Source organism: Macaca thibetana, chromosome 20, assembly GCF_024542745.1.
Source record: "Macaca thibetana thibetana isolate TM-01 chromosome 20, ASM2454274v1, whole genome shotgun sequence".
NCBI classification, from domain to species: domain Eukaryota; kingdom Metazoa; phylum Chordata; class Mammalia; order Primates; family Cercopithecidae; genus Macaca; species Macaca thibetana.
Genome location: NC_065597.1, coordinates 12142020 through 12164360, shown reverse-complemented (window position 1 = coordinate 12164360; position 22341 = coordinate 12142020). Strand labels below are relative to the sequence as shown.

General features: G+C 41.3%; 1 protein-coding gene across 3 annotated transcripts in view; it reads right to left on the bottom strand.

The window, feature by feature from the left end:
• Window positions 1-22341, bottom strand: part of TANGO6 (transport and golgi organization 6 homolog) — a 260400-nt gene that overhangs the window by 146981 nt on the left and 91078 nt on the right. For all 3 annotated transcript variants that reach the window (XR_007721939.1, XM_050773314.1, XM_050773315.1), the window contains exon 14: window positions 20657-20714. Coding sequence is in view for 2 of the 3 variants with exons in the window: in XM_050773314.1 (XP_050629271.1) it covers window positions 20657-20714 (58 nt within the window). In the remaining variant the exon portion in view is untranslated. The remainder of the gene's footprint in view (window positions 1-20656; window positions 20715-22341) is intronic.

The following is a 22341-nucleotide window of genomic DNA, read 5'->3' as shown; positions in this document are numbered from 1 at the left end:
TTGTGTCTGGCTTCTTTTCCTTACCATATATATATATATTTTTTGAGACGGAGTCTCGCTCTGTCACCCAGGCTGGAGTGCAGTGGTGCAATCTCGGCTCACTGCAAGCTCTGCCTCCCGGGTTCACGCCATTCTCCTGCCTCAACCTCCCAAATAGCTGGGACTAAAGGCACCTGCCATCATGCCTGGCTAATTTTTTTTGTATTTTTAGTAGAGACAGGGTTTCACCGTGTTAGCCAGGATGGTCTCGATCTCCTAACATTGTGATCCACCTTCCTCGGCCTCCCAAAGTGCTGGGATTACAGGCGTGAGCCACCGCATCTGGCCTCCCTTACCATATTTTCAAATTCATCTATGTTGCAGTATGAATCAATACTTCATTCCTTTTTATTGCCAAATAATATTCCACTGTGTACATATATCAGATGTTATGAATCTATTCCTCAGGTGATAGATATTAATATTTATGTTGTTTCAATTTTTCAGCTATTATAAATAATGCCTCTCTCTATATAAATATAAACTTTTATGTGGACATATGTTTTCATTTCTCATGGGTATATACCTAGGAGTGGAACTGATAGGTCACATGATAACCATGTTTAACCTTTTGAAAATGGCCAGACTATTTTTCAAAGCAACAGTACCATTTCACATTTCTACCGGCAACAGAGGAGGGTTCCAGTTTCTTCACATCCTCATAATTTGTATTATTTTAAAGTAAGCTTTTTTTTTTTCCTTTGAGACAGAGGTTCACTCGTCTCCCAAGCTAGAGTGCAGTGGTGCAATCTCGGCTCACTGCAACCTCCGCTTCCCAGGTTCAAGCGATTCTCCTGCCTCAGCGTCCCAAGTAACTGGGATTACAGGCACTGACAATCAGGTCCAGCTAATTTTTGTCTTTCTAGAAGAGACAAAGTTTCACCACGTTGGCCAGGCCGGTCTGAAACTCCTGACCTCTAGTGATCTGCCTGCCTCGGTCTCCCAAACTGCTGGGATTACAGGTGTGAGCCACCGTACCTGGCCAAAATAAGCTATTTTTAAATGCCATTTATTGGCACCAGAAATACAACAGATATCAAAAGTTCTATACAGAAAGCTATGTGCTTACTTAATTCACGCTCTCAGTAAACTGGATAAATCCCAAGGTTTCTTTCTTTCTCTCTTTTTTTTTTTTTTTTTGAGACGGAGTTTCACTCTTGTTGCCCACACTAGAGTGCGATGGCTCGATCTCGGCTTACCACAACCTGCCCCTCCCAGGTTCAAGTGATTCTCCTGCCTCAGCCTCCCAAGTAGCTGGGATTACAGGCATGCGCCACCACACCTGGCTAATTTTGTATATTTAGTAGAGACGGGGTTTCTCCATGTTGGTCAGGCTGGTCTTGAACTCCCGACCTCAGGTGATCCACCCACCTTGGCCTCCCAAAGTGCTGGGATTACAGACGTGAGCCACCGCACCTGGCCACCCAGGATTGATTTCTGAAACCTCTTTCCTAATGCTCCTAAAACAATGCTGAGGCCGGGCGCGGTGGCTCAAGCCTGTAATCCCAGCACTTTGGGAGGCCGAGACGGGTGGATCACGAGGTCAGGAGATCGAGACCATCCTGGCTAACAGGGTGAAACCCCATCTCTACTAAAAAATACAAAAAAAAAAACAAAACTAGCCGGGCGAGGTGGTGGGTACCTGTAGTCCCAGCTACTCAGGACGCTGAGGCAGGAGAATGGCGTAAACCCGGGAGGTGGAGCTTGCAGTGAGCTGAGATCCAGCCACTGCACCCCAGCCTGGGCGACAGAGCAAGACTCCGTCTCAAAAAAAAAACAGAAAAAACAAAAAACAATGCTGATACTCTCAATGCTGAAACACTAATGATTGTCCGCAGGAAGAGGGGTGGGCAGTGTGTGAGGTAATACATACTCACAGTCCACGTGAAAGATGAGTTTCAAAGATACACACAGAGATTGCTTAAAAATTAACTCTCGACACATTGCCAAGTTAGCAAAAATAAAACAAAAACCAAGCATGAGGTCAGCATATTGTTAAGTTATAAACAGGGTTGATATGTAGTGAAACAATCTTCCAAAGGTAGGCCTGGTTCTCCTATACTTAAGACCCCTAGGAAACTCAGCCTTTCCATCTTGGGAACAGAAAGAATGAGTGCACTACGATTGATTATTTTTTCCCTGTGGCAAAAATGTAGACTTCAGAGCCAGAGGCACAAATCCAAATCTTGATGTTGTCATGAGGTATCTGAATCACTTTGGGCCAGATACTTAACATCCTTAAGCCTCAGTTCCCTCAACTGTAAAATGGGGAGAATAATTCGTAACTTGCACAGTCACTGTGATTAGCACATAGATAGTCAATAAATGCTAACTTGTCATAATAAATGACAATAAGTACTTACTGTCATTTCTCTTTACATCCAAGGCAATCTTGGAAAGTGAAAATAGCTAACAGTGAAGTAGCCAGTTCATCTTTTACTTACATATGAGTACTAAACTGTTAAATATTCTGATGCAAATTTGCATGTATCAATCTTTGATTGATGGAGGAAACCACTGGACAGATATTCCAAAAATGAAGCTAGTGTAAAACTCAAGTGTTGTGGGCTTTGAAATGCAATCTCTGGCTTGGGAGAGGGAAAGGAGGCATCATATACATATATATATAAAAAAGATAGGTTATAATATCTAGTCTTATTATATTTCACGCTTATTGACAGAATCAAAGCTTTCTAGATAATTAAGCATTATTTAATTTTTTTTTTTTTTTGAGACGGAGTCTCGCTCTGTCTCCCAGTCTGGAGTGCAGTGGTGTGATCTCAGCTCACTGCAAGCTCCGCCTCCCAGGTTCACGCCATTCTCCTGCCTCAGCCTCCGAAGTAGCTGGGACTACAGGCGCCCGCCACCACACCTGGCTAATTTTTTGTATTTTTTTTTAGTGGAGATGGGGTTTCACTGTGTTAGCCAGGATGGTCTTGATCTCCTGACATTGTGATCCACCTGCCTCAGTCTCCCAAAGCGCTGGGATTACAGGCGTGAGCCACCGCACCTGGCTTAGCATTATTTAATTTTAATAAATATTATTGACAGGCCTGGCGCGGTGGCTCACGCCTGTAATCCCAGCACTTTGGGAGGCCGAGGCGGGCGGATCACAAGGTCAGGAGATCGAGACCACAGTGAAACCCCGTCTCTACTAAAAATACAAAAAATTAGCCGGGCGCGGTGGCGGGTGCCTGTAGTCCTAGCTACTCAGGAGGCTGAGGCAGGAGAATGGCGTGAACCCAGGAGGCAGAGCTTGCAGTGAGCCGAGATCACGCCACTGCACTCCAGCCTGGGCAACAGCGTGAGACTCCGTCTCAAACAAAAAAAAAAAAAAAAAAAAAAAAAAAAAAAAAAATTATTGACAATCATAATACATCTTTTTATTTTATTTTATCTTTTTTTTTTTTTTTTTAATGGAGTCTCACTCTGTCTCCAGGCTGGAGTGCAGTGGCACAATCTTGGCTTACCACAACCTCTGACTCCCTGGTTCAAGCAATTCTCTTGCTTCAGCTTCCCGAGTAGCTGGGATTACAGGCACATGCCACCATGCCTGGCTAATTTTTGTAATTTTAGTAGAGACAGGGTTTCACCATGTTGGCCATGGTTGGCCAGGATGGTCTTGATCTCTTGACCTTGTGATCTGCCCGCCTCGGCCTCCCAAAGTGCTGGGATTACAAGCATGAGCCACTGTGCCTGGCCTTTAAATTTTAAAGATACAACAACATCACCAATTTCTATCATCATTTGAAAGTTCCAGAGAAGTAATCTAGTATACTGGGGGGAAAATAAGATTAAGATTAAGATTAAGAGGCCAAGAACATGGTTCAAATTATTTGCTGTGTAATCTTGAAAAAGGAACTTAACTCATATAGGCCTCAGAATTTTCACCTATAAAATGGGGATATCTCACATCACAACCAAAAATTAGCCCAAAATGGATCACAGACCTAAATGTAAGAGTAAAATCTGTACAACTTTTGGAAGTAAACACAGAAATAGATCTTCATTATCTTGGGCTAGGCAATGATTTGTTAGAAATGATATAAAAAGTGCAAGCAATGAAAGAGAAATTAGGCGGGGTGCAGTGGCTTACACCTGTAATCTCAGCATTTTGGAAGGCTGATGCAGGCAGATTACCTGACCCCAGGAGTTCGAGACCAGACTGGGCAACATGGCAAAATCTTGTCTCTACAAGAAATACAAAAATTAGCTGGGCATGGTGGTGTGCACCTGTAGTCCTGGCTACTTGTTACTTGGGAGGCTGAGGTGGGAGGTCAAGGCTGTAGTGAGCCAAGATCAAACCACTACACACCAACTTGGGTGAGAGCAACACCCAAGAAAAAAAAAAAGAAGAAAGAAAAATTAGACTTCATCAAAAGTCAAAACTTCTGTGTTTCAAATGACACCATTATGTAAGAGAAAAGGCAATCCATGGGATGGCAGAAAACACCTGCAAATCATGTATCTGATAAAGGACTTTTCTCCAGAATATATAAAGAACTATTATAACTCAATGATAAAAAGGAAAATAAAATTAAAAATGGGCAAAGAGGCTGGACGTGGTGGCTCACGTCCTAGCATTTTGGGAGGCCAAGGTTGGGGGATCATCTGAAGTCAGGAGTTCGAGACCAGCCTGGCCAACAGGGAAAACCCTGTTTGTACTAAAAATACAAAAATTAACTGGGCATGGTGACAGGCATCTGTAATTGCAGCTACTCAGGAGGCTGGGGCAGGAGAATCGCTTGAACCTGGGAGGTGGAGGTTGCAGTGAGCCAAGATCATGCTGCTGCACTCCAGCCTGGGCAACAGATGAGACTCCATATCAAAAAAAAAAGGCAAAGGATCTGAATAGACACTTCTCTAATGAAGACTTACAAATGGGCAATGAACTCAAAAAAAGACCCTAAACATCACCAGTCATGAGAGAAGTACAAATCAAATCACAATGAGATACCACTTCACACCCATTAGGGTGGCTATGTGAAAGCTGAACATACAAATTCAGTCATTCTTGTCATACCCAACTAAGAGTTGAGAGGCCAGGGAAACAAAGTGTGCAGTGCACATAACATTGCTCCAAAAGTATGATTCTCTACAAGCCCAGCTGCTGAAACTGCCAACTGTGACCTAAAACCAAGAAATAAAAAATAAAAAGAAAAAAGAAATTTAAAAAAGTAACCTAAAACCAGTTTTATCTCATAGCTACTAAAACAAACTTGCTGCAACTCAAAGACTAGTTTTACCCACCACTGTCACTCCTCAGAGCTTGTCAGCTGCCCAAAACTTTACTAGGTGCCAATGAACTTTCTTTCCAGAACAATATGTTACATTTCTCCTTTTTATAAAATCTCCAAACTTCTTCCTCTTTTTTTTTTTTTTGAGACAGAGTCTCGCCCTATCACCTAGGCTGGAGTGCAGTGGCCTGATCTCGGCTCACTGCAACCTCTACCTCCTGGGTTCAAGTGATTCTCCTGCCTCCAGAGTAGCTGGGATTACAGGTGTGTACCACTACACCGGGCTAATTTTTGTATTTTTAGTAGAGATGGGGTTTACCATGTTAGCCAGGTTGGTCTCGAACTCCTGAACTCAAGTGATCCGCCTGCCTCAGGCGTGAGCCACTGTGCCTGGCCAAACCTCTAAACTTCTCTTTGTTCTTCAGACATATGGAAGACCACCCTGTCTGTGTATGCCCTGTATTGCAATTCTTGCTTCTGCAAAAATGTTTTAAATTTAGAGATTTGTCCTTATATTTTATTTGATTTTGACATACTTGGTGTCAGAAGTGGGATTCCAAAGCTGACTCACCTTGGGAAAAATCATCGGCCCTTAGAACTATGACATAAAGTACTCACATGGAAGGCCTTTGAGCATCCTCTCTTTCACGAGTCACCTAGGTGTTCCCTAGTGAGTCTCCTGGATGGCACTCCTGATTTGGGTAAAGTTCTGTTTTGTTTGGGATTTGGTTAGAGAAGGGTCTTTCCTCCTCTTGTTTGGAGGGAGGTCTCTCTCTGGTTGGGAGATCTCCTGTTGGGGAGGATTCTTTTCCTCCTGGCAGACCTCAGCTGTGAGGTCTGAGTGAAGAGATATTTTTCCTCCAGGTTGAGGCCTGGGTGAAAGGATTTTTCCTTTTCACTTCAGTTGGGAAAGGCAGCTTATCATCCTCTTGGTAAATACATGCTTTATTTTCCATCAGCAGTTGCGTTTATTTGGCTTTTGCATATTCAACACTTGCATTTAATTGGCTTTTGTATATTCAACATTAAACCGAGTCACCTAGATAAGTTTAATTACAAATGGGCTCTCAAAGTTCAAAGGCATGCCAAGATATATTTTGAGATTCCAGCTGGTAACATGTTCAAACATTATAGGGATCATGCAGTCTGTTGTTCTTAAAACTAAACTAAAAGACCGTGGCAATAAAATCATACATTCCAAATAAGACTTATATCTCAAGGGATATCTTGAGGCTAAAAAAACAAAATCCAACCCAGACTCAAAGACTGACTAGCTATAAAATACTATCTCAAAGTTAGTTGAGACTCTCTGCTTTGGAGCTTGCCCCTCCCCTTCTTAGAATTCCTTCTTTCTTGCTCTAAGCTAACTCTCTTTTTCCAAAACTCCTCAGCGAGGCTGGCATACTGACTACTTAAGTAAAAAACATGTACAAACTAGCAGATATTTTTTAAAATATTATTTTGACCTTCATGCTGTTTCTTAAAAGTGAAAAATAAAATTCTCATATAAAAGACCCCTTCCTATACTAAAAGGAATGAGGAGATTCTTATCTTCAAGGGCAAAAAATTGAGACCAAGACAATACTTTACAGACACTGTTAAAAAAAAAAAAAATCTCTTGGCCAGGCACGGTGGCTCACACCTGTAATCCCAGCACTTTGGGAGGCTGAGGAAGGTGGATCACGAGGTCAGGAGATTGAGACCATCCTGGCTAACATGGTGAAACCCTGTCTGTACTAAAAAATACAAAAAATTAGCTGGGCGTGGTGGCGGGGGCCTGTAGTCCCAGCTACTCGGGAGGCTGAGGCAGGAGAATGGTGTGAACCTGGAAGGCAGAGCTTGCAGTGAGCTGAGATTGCGCCACTGCACTCCAGCCTGGGTGACAGAGTGAGACTCTATCTCAAAAAAAAAAAAAAAAATTCTCAGATTCAGGTTGCAGTGAGCTTTGATCATGCCACTGCACTCCAGCCTGGGTGACAAAGTGAGACCCTGTCTCAAAAAATAAAAATAATAATAAAATAAAATAAAATAAAGAACAAAAAGAAAAAAAAGGAATAAAAAAATAAGAATATAAATATAAATAAGGCCGGGCATAGTGGCTTACCCTGTAATCCCAGCACTTTGGGAGACCAAGGCAGGCTGATTGCTTGAGCCCAGGAGTTTGAAACCAGTCTGGGCAACATGGCAAAACCCTGTCTCTACAAAAAACACAAAAATTAGCTGGGTGTGGTGGCATATGCCCGTAGTCCCAGCTACTCGGGAGGCTAAGGTGGGAGGACTGCTTGCACTCCAGGAGGTGGAGGTTCCAGTGAGCTGACATTATGCCACTGCACTCCAGCCTGGGTGTCAGGGTCAGACCCTGTCTCAAAAAAAAAAAAAAAAAAAAAAAAAAATTAAATAAATGAAATAAAATAAAATTTCTCAGATTCATATTTCAGAGGCTCAACTTCTGCAGTATCTCGCTATATGGGATTCATAGGTCATACATCACTGCATTTAGCATTTTCTCCCCTTAAAAAGTCCTGAGATGATAATGCTCTCCTTCAAATTTATCATCAGCTCCTGAACTTTTTCTCCAGTTCTAACTCTGCCGTTATGGCCTGACACTAAAACGTTTATTTTAATGGCCTAAAAAAGCAATGTTTTCCTCCAATATAATTTGATTCTGTATTCCTCACTTTCCTTGATGCATCTAAATTGTTACTCTTATAACCTAGACCCATTCTTCCTATGTCAGATTAAATTCAAATAATCTTTTCACCAGCTTTGACTTCCAGGTTATCTAAATGAGGTTCCCTTTAGAAAAAACAATCACACTGTAAGAGGTTTTTCTTTATCTTTTTGGTAAAGAAAAAGACTTTACATTTTACTATGATGATTTTCTGCATTGCCTTTATTATGTTTTTGATGACTTTAAAAAAACTGAGCTTTAAAAGGGTTAAGGTTTTAACAACCATGTAACTTTTTTTATTTTTTTTTTGAGATGGAGTGTTGCTCTTGTCGCCCAGAATGGAGTGCAGTCGCATGATCTCGGCTCACTGCAACCTCCGCCTCCTGGGTTCAAGAGATTCTCCTGACTCAGCTTCCCAAGTAGCTAGCATTACAGGAACCTGCTACCACGTCTGGCTAACTTTTGAATTTTTAGTAGAGATGGGGTTTCGCCATGTTGGCCAGGCTGGTCTCGAACTCCTTACCTCAGGTGATCCACCTGCCTCGGCCTCTCAAAGTGCTGGGATTACAGGTGTGAACCACTGTGCCCGGCTATACATTACTTTTTTTTTTTTTTTGGAGACGGAGTCTCGCTCTGTCACCCAGGCTGGAGTGCAGTGACCAGATCTCACCTCACTGCAAGCTCTGCCTCCCAGGTTCACACCATTCTCCTGCCTCAGTCTCTCAAGTAGCTGGGACTATAGACACCCACCACCATGCCTGGCTAATTTTTTGTATTTTTAGTAGAGACGTGGTTTCACCGTGTTAGCCAGGATGGTCTCGATCTCCTGACCTCGTGATCCGCCCGTTTCAGCCTCCCAAAGTGCTGGGATTACAGGCTTGAGCCACCGCGCCCGGCCTCTACATTACTTTTAAAGTCTTTTGATTATCACACTGGTTAAATAAATGGCTATAATTTTACAATAACCTGTAATTCTGGGTTTTTTTTTTCCCCCTTTCTTTCTAAGAAATGGCGGGGCAGGGGGTTCTTCCTATGTTGCCCAGGTTGGCCTCAAACTCCTGGGCTCAAGAAATCCTCCCACTTCAGCCTCCCAAGTGGCTGGAACTACAGGCACATGCCACTATGCCCAACTGTAATTCTGTTTTCATCAAACGTTTTCAGCATTTTAACATCTTTGAGAAACTTCCCCAAAATCAAACCTAAGCTGTCTTTTTTCCCCCCGCCTCAGAGACAGTCTTGCTCTGTCACCCAGGCTGGAGTGCAGTGGTGCAATCTTGGCTCACTGCAGCTTCCACCTCCCAGGTTCAAGTGCTTCTCCCACCTCAGCTTCCCGAGTAGTTTGGACTACAGGAATGCACCACCGTGCCTGGCTAATTTTTGTATTTTGTGGAAGAGATGGGGTTTTCACCATATTGGCCAGGCTGTCTTGAACTCCTGACCGCAAGTGATCCACCCACCTCGGCCTCCCAACGTGCTGGGATTACAGGTTTGAGCCACCATGACCAGCTCTGATAACTTTAAAATCAACAGACTCAATACAAATTTCTAAGACTCTAATAAAAAAAAAAAACGTGATAGATTCATAAAACTACTAATAGAGATCAAACAGGAGTTAATTATGAGATTAAGTAAATAATGTTTTATGACTTTTATTTAAAACATTGTTACTTTATGCAAATATTTTGTTTCCCCCTTTAAAAAAATTTTTCTAAGTTATGTATCATTTCCAACAAGTTGATAAAGTGTACTTTTGTAAACAAAGATAAAAACATGTTTTTTCTTTTCCTTACTTAATCCCTCCAAAATTCAAAAACTATTTCTAAATATTCTTAGGACAATATGGTTATTTACATAAACCCAATAAAATTCTGTTCTTAAATGTTAGTTATATTACCAAGGCTTTGACTAAAATGTCATATTTAAAAATACACATAAAATGCCTGACTTCAAGGGTTCCCAGCCTTATAGTAAGTAAATAAAACTGTCACTTTCTGGCAGGCCCAGAAACTTTAGGTCTATAAATAAATGTAAAGTCTGCCTTGGTTTGGCTTCCTAGCTGCAAGATCATTTAAATGTGAGATTCCTATATTTCAATAGGAAATATTTTACTTTTCAATGTAAAAAATAAATTATGTTCCCAAAAGAAAGCTATAATATACCTATTATTAGAATATAACTCTGTACATTGTTTTCAAGTTATTGTTATCTATTTTTGAGTAGTCTAGGTCCTAAAATCTCTCAAGTTCCTACAATCCAAGTTTCTTCCATAAAATTACTAAAACGGGAATTGCTCTGTTCCTAAAGCCCTATAAACTAAAACTTGAGAAATTTTTATAAACAAGTTTTGTGCCTGTTGGCTTGATGTATAGGCCACATAGAAAGTTCACCGAATGGTCCAGTGCCCTAACCAGTGACATTCAAACTACAAACCAGGATGAGAAGTGGACATTGTCCAGGCTGCAAACAGCTTTTCCTAAGATGTCAAAACAAAACTCCACATCATCATGAGACCTTTACTTCCCTTAATGCTCCTCTTTTCATTTGATAAGATGCTGTAATGAAAATTTCACAGTCAATAACTGTTAGTGATAACCTGACAAAACCTGACCTAAAAAATCCTTTTAGGATTAGGCGTGGTGGCTCATGTCTGTAATCCCAACACTTTGGGAGGCTGACGTGGGGGGTAGTTTGAGCCCAGGAGTTTGAGACCAGCCTTGGTGACACAGTGAGACCTTGTCAAGAAAAGAAAAGAAAAACGAAAAGAGAAGAGAAGAAAGAAAGAAAAGAAAAGAAAAAGAAAGGAAAGAAAGAAAAGAAAGAAGAAAAAGAAGGAAGGAAGGAAGGGAGAGAGAAAAGGAAACAAAGGAAAGAAAGAAGGAAGCAAAGAAGGAAGGAAGGGAGGAATGGAGGGAGGAAGGGAAATTAATTATATATTTTTAAAAATCCCTGTAGTCAGACTAAATCAGAATCCAGCTCAGGTGCTACACAGTTTATGCCTGACCTCAAGCTCATGAATCATAGGCAGTCCCACCCAGGAGATGTAGATATGTACAACACACTAGAAACTGAAGCAGACTGCAAAGAGAGACTGCATAGACAACTATGAGATGTGTGAAGTTGCAAATAATTATTTTAAAAATCATGTAATCAAGATATGAACACCAATGAAATTAAAATCCGAAAATATGTACGTGTGTGTATATACATATACATATTTATACATATGCGCATGCATATCTGCTCTAGCTTTCCTGAATTAATGTCAGTTAAATTGGAATGGTATGTGGAAAAATGTGTTCCCTGTTTTGTTTTGTTTTTTCCGTTTCCTAGAATAAAATATCCACGCTTTATGGCAAAAAAAAAAAAGAAAAAAAAATCCTTTTAGTCCACCTAGCGGAAAACTTAGACAATATCCCTTATACAACTTACTGTTCAAATTTGCTGGTGGTCCCTTTTCTAAAGTTGGCAATTTTCTGTTTAATTCAAGCAAGTCATAACAACATACTACTTAATGACAACTACCGGTCTCACCCAGTTTCCACTATGGTTTTTGTTTTTGTTTTTGAGACGAAGTCTTACTCTTGTCTCCCAGGCTGGAGTGCAATGGTGCTATCTTGGCTCACTGCAACTTCCGCCTCCTGGGTTCAAGCGATTCTCCTACCTTAGCCTCCCGAGTAGCTGGGATTACAGGCGCCCGCCACCACGCCTGGCTAACCACTATGGTCTTTTAATTTGTTTAGTTTGCTGCCCTTAGTCTTGGACTCTTAGTTCAAAAGCATTTTACAAACTAAATTTATTATATTGTTGTATTTTTTATATTATAACTTTTAAGCTTTTTTGTTGTTGTTGTTGTTACTTTTTGTTGTTGTTGTTTGTTTGTTTTTTGAGACAGGGTCTCACTCTGTCACCCAGGCTGGAATGCAGTAGTATGATCATAACTCACTGCAGCCTTGACCTCCTGGGCTCAAGAGACCCTCCTGCCTCAGCCTCCCAAAGTGTTGGGGTTACAGGTGTGAGCCACCATGACTGGCCAGCTTTGCTCTTACTGATTGTTTAATCTTTATAATGCCAGCTCTCCCAACAAAATAATGTTAACCCAGTCCTCCGAGATGATTGCTAATGCTTATAGAACTGTTAAGATAGAACTTGATAATTGACTCTAGAACAATGTACCCTAGGAACACTCTTTCTTCTGGACTCTGCTACTCAAATGTGGCCCCAGGTCCCTGACGTAAGCCCCCATACTTCCTCACTGATGTGGGACAGAGATAACCAGAACAGGTCCATCCTAGCTCCAAGGGACAACTAAGCTAACTTATAAGTAGTTAATTGGCAAGGCTTTTAAAAAGAGATCTCAATCAAAAGGGGAAAATGTGAGAGTGGATCATAAGAATTGGGTCATGCCTGTCATATCCAACTAAAATGGAGTTGAGAGACCAGGGAAAAAAAAACACAGGGCACATAACATTGCTGCAAAAATATAATTCCCTGCAAGCCTGGCTTTTGAAACTGCCTGTTGTAGCCTAAAGCCAGTTTTATCGAATCGCTACTGAAACAAACCTACTGTGACTCTAAGACTTATTTTACCCACTGCTGGCACTCATTAATCAGAGCTTGCCAGATCTCCAAAACTTTACTAGTCCCAATGATCTTTCTCCAGAACGATATGTAACAATTCTTCTGTTTACAAAACCGCCAACCTTCTCAGTGTTCTTCAGACATATGGAAGACCACTAGGTCCGCGTGTATGCACCAAATTACAATTCCTGCTTCTCAAATAAAATGTTTTAAATATAGAGATTCACCTTTATATTTTATTTTACCTCGACAGCTTTGACCAAAAAAACAGACCATAACAAGTATTGGCAAAGCTGTGGAAAAATCGGAACACTCATACATTGCTGGTAAGGAGGTAAAATGGTATATCTGCTTTGGAAAATAGTTCAGCAGTTCCTCAAAAGGCTAAACATAGGTTTACTATATGACCCAGCAATTCCACTCCTAGGTATATGTATATACCCAGGGGAAATGAAAGCATATGTTCACACAAAAACTTGTACACAAATGTTCCTAACAACACTATTCATAATAGCCAAGTCTACGGCAATAGCACCCTGAACGTGCCCAATCTCATCATAATAGCCAAAAGGTGGAAACAACCCAATTGTCCACCAATTAATGAGCCGGATAAATCAAACATGGCTAAGCAATACCATGGAATATTAGTCAGTCATAAAAACGAATGAAGTCATAAAAAGGAAACCTCAAACCTCAAAAACTTTACGCTAAAGTGAAAGGAGCCAGACAAAAAAGATCGCATATTGTATAATTCCATTTATATGAAATGTCCAGCATATGCGAATCCAGAAATTAAAAAGTAGATCAGTGGTTGCCAGGGGTTGGGGGGAGTGAGCAAGGGAAAGTGACTTTTGATGGGTATGAAATGCTAAAAATGTTTTAAAATTAGATAGTGGTGATGGTTGCACAACTCTTTAAATACACTAGAAACCATTGACTTGCACGTTTTAATTGGGTGAATTTTAGGTATGTAAATTACATCTCAAATAAGAAGTTTTAAAAATGGAGATAATGTCTACTTCCCAGAACTACTTAGAGAACTTACTGAGAGAGCATATAGGAGAGACTTTCTCTGAATGCTTATTTGTTAATTAAGTGGTACAGAAACCAGGTCAGGATATAAAAGAAATCTTCCCTTTTCCAGGACATAAATGGAGATGATAAACTTCGCAGGACTGCATTCCAAATTTCCATGCCAGGTCCAATTAGATGATCTTTCAAGGGACAGAATTATTTTCAGTTAATGGTTTCTCAACTTATTTTATTTGAGGTAGAAATCTGAGAATGAGATAGAGATTCAGTTCCTGACAAGTTAAGACTTGTAATCCTGCTCAATTTGAAACTCTGTGAAAACAATTTCATCTTGTATCTACCTTCCCCCTTCCGGGCTTTTGCCTTCCCTCTGCTCAGCTCTTTTGCCAGAAACGAAAGCTCTTCACTGAAAGGAAGAGGGTGGAAGAGCTAGTGTGATTTGTTTGGGCACGTCAAGATGGCTAGATCTCTTCACTCTACACACTGGCATGCTTTCACCTCCCATGGTTGGCCCAGAGCCCAGTTTTTTTTTTTTTTTCTTTTAAAAGAAGGCTGGTAGTTTTATCCAAAGATCCTTTTGACACTGAGAGGGACCACTTGGGTCCCCAAAATGCATCTGTTGCTTTCAAAATACCCTTTAAATAATTGAAAGTGACTGAGAGGACATATGAACAGATCTACAGTATAGAAATAATCTGGCTATAGGCAGGGCGCGGTGCCTCACGCCTGTAATCCCAGAACTTCAGGAGTCTGAGGCGGGCAGATCACCTGAGGTCAGAAGTTTGAGACCAACCTGGCCAACATGGTGAAACCTCGTGTTTACTAAAATTACAAAAAAATTAGCCGAACATAGTGGTGGGCACCTGTAGTCCCAGCTACTTGGGAGGCTGGGGCAGGAGAATTGCTTGAACCCAGGAGGTGGAGGTTGCAGTGAGCTGAGATCGCACCATTGCACTCCAGCCTGGGTAACAAGAAAGAAACTCCGTCTCAAAAAAAGAAAAAAAGAAAGAATCTGGCTATAATGTCTTATTGAAAAACATCACTTATTTATCATATTCATTATTGAACATCCATTTCAAAACTAAAATGTGAAAAAATGCCCAAACATCTAATGTACACTATGGGAATCTCAAGGATGTATCCTTTTTTTATTTTCTTTTTGAGATGAAGTGTCACTCTGTCACCTAGGATGGAGTGCAGTGGTACAATCATGACTCACTGCAGCCTCAACCTCCTGGGCTCAAGTGATCCTCCCACCTAAGCCTCCTAAATAGTTGGGACTACACGTGCACACGAACACACCTAGCTAATTTTTATTTTTGTGTGTGTGGAGACAAGGTCCCACAATGTTGCCTAGGCTGGTCTCGAACTCTTGGGCTCAAGCAATCCTGCCACCTCAGCCTCCCAAAGTGTTGGGATTACAGGCATCAGTCACTGAGCCCAGACTTCAAGGACATATTCTAACTCCCATTTTGGAAAAGAGAAAGGCTTCTGCCTTTCACCTTATATACTTCATTCTTGTTGAAATTTTTTAAAAACATTGAGAGTGTATTACTTGTATAACAATGATGATAAAAACAGTGAAGAAAGAATATACAAGGAATACAAAAGGGGAGATATTTATCTTCGTCTGTGTAAGATTAAGTTCTCTATCTGTAAACTCTGTAGGGTAACCGGAACTCAGCGACTTTATACATAATTCTGAAGAAGCTGTTATTGAGTATCTGGGAGAAGCTGCTAGAATGACTAAGTCAACCACTGCTTCCCAGTAAGAATAAACAGAGATACACACAGTTTTTCCTAAAATTATATTTAACTCCTAGGGTATTTAGTTCTCAGATTGCTGTGATAGATAATATAGATGCAGAAATTTCTAAGTCCGGAATCAATATATAGCTGTTAAATGAATTGCTGTATTTTATTCTCTTCTGCTCTCCACCTAGACTGTAAAGTTGGTAAGAATTTATAAAAGAAATATAAAATATCAATAAATTAAGCAAAAAGTATACTATAATTTCCACATGGAGCCATTTAGGCAGCTCAGAAAAGGAAAACTTTAAAAATACATAGTCCCCACAACTGAATGCTACTCAGACCACAACCAGGCACTTCCCACCCTGTACTACAGGACAAGAGGGCTGGTCTTGTCTGTCTGGGAGCCCAGAATGGCTTTGTTCCTGTAGTGCTTCAGGCCCAGGCAAACTACATTGGCAATGCAGGTGGGAAAATTCAGCTATTTTCTTTCTTAATGGGAAACTCACCTAAAGCCTTGGCTTTTAAGTGCATATTACAAGCACCAAAAACATCAATTAGTTCAAACTTGTCCATCATCTTGGGGAGCTGAGAACAGAAATTACGCCTCTACCCCTCACGTTCTTCATCACCAAATTAGCTACTAACTGATTTGCACACCAATCAAAATTACTAAAAACAAACACAACACCAACAGCTGTGATTCTGATAGCAGGCCCTAGAGGCTAATGAGCTCAGTGGGTTAATCAACTAAGATGCTTATTCCAAACAGCAAGGTGGCCACATTAGAATGACATGCCACCCATTCCCAAAAATCCAGTCTTAAAAAAAAAAATCAATGAAAACATCTCCTTGACAGTAGTACAGTTTCTTCGGAAAAGTACAGGATGACGTGTGTTCTGAGACTTCTGAATTATAAGCACTTTAGGTTCTTGCTTCTTTGATTTATCTGACTTCCATAAGCACAACTTATGGTCATGTGATCTCCGGGACCCCCAGGTCTATCTCAATTCCTGCCCTCTTTGGCCTCTCAGCTGCCGGTAATTACTTTCTCTCTTGAAACCTGTTACTCTTAGAGCTTTCATTCTCACCTAGTTGTCTTTTACCACTTTGGGTGGTCATTTTGTCTCCTTTGAAAAATTCTCTTTTTGCTTTTGAACCTAATTACAACTTGCAGTTAATCTAAAGTGTTTTGTATATAGGAGATATACAATATATGTTTGTTGAATAAAGAAAGAATTTGGCTGGGCACAGTGGCTCATGCCTGTAATCCCAGGACTTTGGGAGGCTGAAATAAGAGGATTGTTTGAGTTTAGGAGTTTAAGCCTGGGCAACATAGTGAGACCCCCATCTCTACAAAATGTTTTTTAAAAAATTAGCCTGATGTGTGTTGGCACGCATCTGCAGTTCCAGTTAATCAGGAGGCAGAGGTGGTAGGATTGCTTGAGCCCCAGAGTTAGACGCAACAATGAACCATGATCATGCCACTGTACTCCACCCTGAGTGACACAGCAAGACTCTGTCTCTAAAAAAAAAAAAAAAAAAAAAATTAAGAAAAGAAATTCCAGAACTCCAAGGCTCACGCCTTCTTTGCTATACGATTTCCCCTCTGCATGCTCTCTCAAGCTTCAAGTACTAAGTCTGTATAGATCATATCCACATTATACCCTGAAAGAACTAGCCAGTAAAAACCTGCAGTTACCTTTGTGCTCACTGACAACCTTGCCTCTGGGAGGTGAACAGAACACATCAACGTGAAGAATGGTGTTACTGCATCAATGCCCGTTGCTATGTGACTTGAAAGTGTGTCCCACTAAAGGGATAGCATATATTTCTCTATCCCTCAACTTTTGGGTTGGGCCTCATGACTTGCTTTAGCCAACAGAAAAAGGCAGAATGATAGGATGTCTGCTCCGAGTCAGGCCTGAGGAGCCTCTGGAATTTATGGTTTCTCTTTGACACTTCATGGTTCTCACCATGAGCAGAACAAACCCCGGTAAGCCACTGGTTCAGGGATGATCAGGAACACATGAAGCACAACTACCACAGCTGGCCTGAGACCTGCAGCGAGGGGCCAGCCGCCCAGCCGAGCCCTGCTGAAACTTCAGCGGGTCTACAGATGCATGAGTGATAATAAATGATTGGTGTTTCAGGTTACTGAGTGTCAAGGTAGTTTGTTGTTGTTGTTGTTGTTTTCTGAGAAGAAGTCTTGCTCTGCTGCCCAGGCTGGAGTGCAGTGGTGCGATCTCAGCTTACTGCAACCCCTGTCTCCTGGGTTCAAACAATTCTGCTTCAGCCTCCCAAGTAACTGGGACTACAGGCATACACCACCATGCCTGGCTAATTTTTGTATTTTTAGTAGGGACAGGGTTTCGCCATGTTGATCAGGCTGGTCTCAAACTCCTGACCTCAGGTGATCTACCCACCTCGGCCTCCCAAAGTGCTGGGATTATAGGTGTGAGCCACAGGGTAGTTAGTGAAATAGCAATAACTGACAGAATCGGCCTACTCAAGCTTCAGATCTGAGAAGTTACAGAGATCACCACATTATTACCTAGTCATCCAACAGTAGATGTAATAGTGAAGATTCTGATGATGATAACAACACTAAAGTATTAATAGTTAACACATGTTGAACACTGTGTGCCAAGCAGTTGCAAGGAATTAACTCATTTAATCCTAATATTAAACCCCCTTTTATTAATAAACATTTTATGATAGAATAGTCATCTTATGAACTAATATTGACACTTTATTATCAACTGAAGTTTATAATTTATTCAAATTTCCTTAGTTTTCCCCTAATGTCCTTTTTTTTTCTTTTTTTTGAGACAGAGTCTCACTCTGTTGCCCAGGTTGGAGTGCAGTGGTGTGATCTCGGCTCACTGCAACCTCGGTCTCCTGGGTTCAGGCAATTCTCGTGCCTCAGCCTCCCAAGTAGCTGGGATTACAGGGGTCCACCACCACACCTGGTTAACTTTTTTTGGTGTTTTTTTGTAGAGATGGGGTTTCACCATGTTGGCCAGGCTGGTCGCAAACTCCTGACCTCAAGTGATCTGTTTGGTTTGGACTCCCAAAGTGCTAGGATTACAGGTGTGAGCCACTGCGCCTGGCCCTAGTGTTCTTTTTCTATTTCAGAATCCCATCTATCACATTACATTTAGTCATCATATTTCCTTAGGTGCTGACAATTTTAGCCCTCTCCGCTTTTACTAAATTTTATTTTATTTTGGCCAGGCACGGTGGCTCCTGCCTATAATCTCAGGACTTTAAGAGGCCGAGGCGGGTGGATCACCTGAGGTCAGGCGTTCAAGACCAGCCTGACCAACATGGAGAAACCCCCGTCTCTACTAAAAATATAAAATTAGCCAGGTGTGGTGGCTCACGCCTGTAATCCCAGGTACTTGGGAGGCTAAGGCAGGAGAATCACTTGAACCCCGGAGGCGGAGGTTGTGTGAGCCGAGGTTGCACCATTGCACTCCAGCCTGGGCAACAAGAGTGAAACTCCATCTCAAAAAAAAAAAACAACATTATTTTATTTTTTTGATAACAGTTTAATTGAGCTATATAACTCACATACCATACAATTAACCCATTTAAAGCTCCTAACTCAGCTGGGTGTGGTGGCTGACACCTATACTCAGGTGGCTGAGACACAAGAATTGCTTGAACCTGGGAGGCAGAAGTTGCAGTGAGCCGAGATTGCGCCACTGCACTCCAGCCTGGGCGACAGAGTAAGACTCCATCTCAAAAAAAAAGTGTATAACTCAATGGTTTCCTAGCATACTCAACAGAGTTGTGAAACTGTCACCACAATGAATCTTGGAACATTTTCATCACCCCCAAAAGAAGTCTTGTATCCTTTACCTATCACCCTCAACTATTTCTCGTTTGCCCCAGCCCTAGGACAGCACTAATCTATTTTCTGTCTCTAAAAAATTGCCTATTCTGGACATTTCAAATAACTGGAATAATATAAAATGCAGTATTTTGTGGCCAGTTTCTTTCACTTACCATGTTTTCAAGGTTCATCCATATTGTGGCACGTATCAGTCCTTCATTTTTATAGCCAACAATATTCCATTGCATGTATATACCACATTTCGTTTATCCATTCATCAACTGATGGCTGTTTGAGCTATTTCCACTCTTGGCTATTGTGAATAATACTGCTGTGAACATTCACATACAAGGTTTTGTGTAGACATATGTTTTCATTTATCGGGTATATTCCTGGGAGTGGAATTGCTAGGCCAAGTAGTAACTCTATGTTCATCTTTTTGAGGAACTGCCAGACTGTTTTCCAAAGTGGCAGTACCATTTCACATTCCTATTTAGTCCCCTTTTCACAGATAAAAAATTGAAGCCCACAGGGATTAAGTAATTTGCCAATGCACGGTAATGGGGTGGCCCACCCAGGTGGTCTGCCGACTGTATCTCACTGAGGGAGCCAAGGGAAACCGAGTTAAGTCTGACCTCAGCATGTCTGCTTCTGGACCTTTTGGGAAGGGTGCCTTATTCTCTACATCCTCTCTAGATTTGGAGCCCACAAGTTAAAGGGGATGTGGAGAACAACAAAGAATCATAAAAAGAGAAATAAAGTTACTGCAAAAAATGTTTTGATGAGAAAATATTTAATACCCTGAGTTCTTTTAGCTTAATGAGAGAGCAAAGGTGCATACAGACAGGAGTTGAGGCTGGGCGTGGTGGCTCATGCCTATAATCCCAGCACTTTGGAAGGCCAAGGTGGGTGGATCACTGGAGGTCAGGAGTTCGAGACCAGCCTGACTAACATGGTGAAACCTTGTCTCTACTAAAAATATAAAAAATTAGCTGGGCGTGGTAGCGGGTGCCTGTAATCCTAGCTACTTGGGAGGCTGAGGCAGGAGAATCACTTGAACCTGGGAGCCAGAGGTTGCAGTGAGCCAAGATCACGCCACCGCACTTCAGCCTGGAAGACAGAGCAAGACTCTGTCTCAAAAAAAAAAAGAAAAAAAAAGAAAAGAAAAGACAGTAGCCGACTAACATAAAAGGTTAATGTGATAAGAATTCATGCATGAGTCATTCTTTACCTCCTTGAATTAGAGGAAATACGATTTAATCTATAGAATAAATAAACATTAATAAAAACTTCCTCATCATTATGAGACACTGAAACTCTATAGAGACCCTTTGGAAACCCTCCAGGAATATTATTATTATGACTGAAAGTGTCCTAGCTAGGAGGCAGGAAGATGGATAAAATGACCCGTAGTCTCATGGCCCTAGGACTTTAGGGATTTTGTGCAAATAAACATGACAGTCTTTGGTCCACAGACTCAAAGTCCTTTAACCAGGACTGACTTACCCTGAATTGCAGATAGATATACAAAAGTGTCTTCATGTTCCATGTTTTCCAAGAATATCTGGAACCACAAAATACAGCAGTGATAAGATTTACAAAGAATAAGGAAGATTGAAGAGTTCCCTTATCAGCAGCTCAAAGGAGTAAATGCTTTGCTTCTTGTTTTTCTTAGCTAGAAACTCGTCTGACAGAGTTTTGTGGGGGAAATGGCATATATGCTTAAAGTCTCATTTTTATAACCGTTAAAAAAAGGATAGAGACTGGGGGAGATACTTGTATTCTTCCAGCAGTAGTCCTGGAAAGCAATGGAAGAACAATCCTCAACATTTTTCCATGACAGCCATGGTGAATAACATTCTCACATATGGCATGACAGACTATGGGCTGTGACACACAAGAGACAAGGTTTGGGGTTATGTGCAAGGGATGGCACATTTGCTGTAATTTGATCCTTTTCTCTTGCACTCACAAAGCATATGGAAGTGCAAGTGAGATAGAGATGTTATTATTGAGATAACTTTGAATCTGTTCTAATTTATTTTTGAAAATCTTGTAAATTTCAGCACTTTAATTGACATTAGTAACAAATTACTCTCAAAATATCTTACAATTTAGGAACCTATCAGGGGTATCAACTGCAGTGAGTACAGCTTATCTGGAAGATACTACATGATATGTTAGGTTTAGGCCCCAACATGAGAGCCAGAGAAAGGAAGACGGAAGTGTCTGCTCCATATATAATGCTGTGTTCTTCGCTGGCACAGTAATTCTTGACATCAACTTGAGGCTGCTGGTCTCCACATCTGAAGTATGTAGGGAGAGCCTAAACTTACCCCAGTTAGGAAGACAGCCAGAAGGTAGGGAATCTTTTATGGAGTAAGCAAGGGAAGTTTAATTTAGGGTAATGGCCATGGAAATAAAGAGGATAAGACACATTTGAAAGACCTCTTGGAAAAAATAATTGACAGGACTTGGTGACCAATTATGTACAGCAGAAGAAGGTTTAATAAAGCTAAAACAAAATTCCAAGATGTTCATTGCATTCACCTTCAAACAGGTGTATAAAAGGATATTTTAAAGCTGGGTGTGGTGGCTCACACCTGTAATCCCAGCACTTTGGGATGCAGAGGCGGGTGAATCACTTGACGTGAGGAGTTCAACACCAGCCTGGCCAATATGGTGAAACCCCATCTCAACTAAAAGTACAAAAATTAGCTGGGTGTGGTGGTGGGCACCTGTAATCCCAGCTACATGGGAGGCTGAGGCAGAAGAATCACTTGAACCCAAGAGGTGGAAGTTGCAGCGAGCTGAGATCGCACCACTGCACTCCAACCTGGGTGACAGAGCGAGACTCTGTCTCAAAAAACAGAACAAAACAAAACAAAAAAACCCAGCTATTTCACCACGAGGGAGGGAGAGAAGAGGGGAGGAGACCCAGTTTTGCCCAATGCCCCACTAAAGATGCCCAGGGAAAACAGGTGGCTTCTCTAGGCTGAGTCACAGTGTTGAAGCAGACTTATTTACCACAAAAGATACTTTCCCATCTCTGGGAATTTGCTCATGCTCTCGCACCCCTCTTTCATCTGCTCAAACTTTACCGGTTCATTATGGCCATATAAGACCCACATCCTCCACAAGATTTCAACTTTCTCTTTTTCCTGATTGCCCACAGTATTTCTTTCATGCAA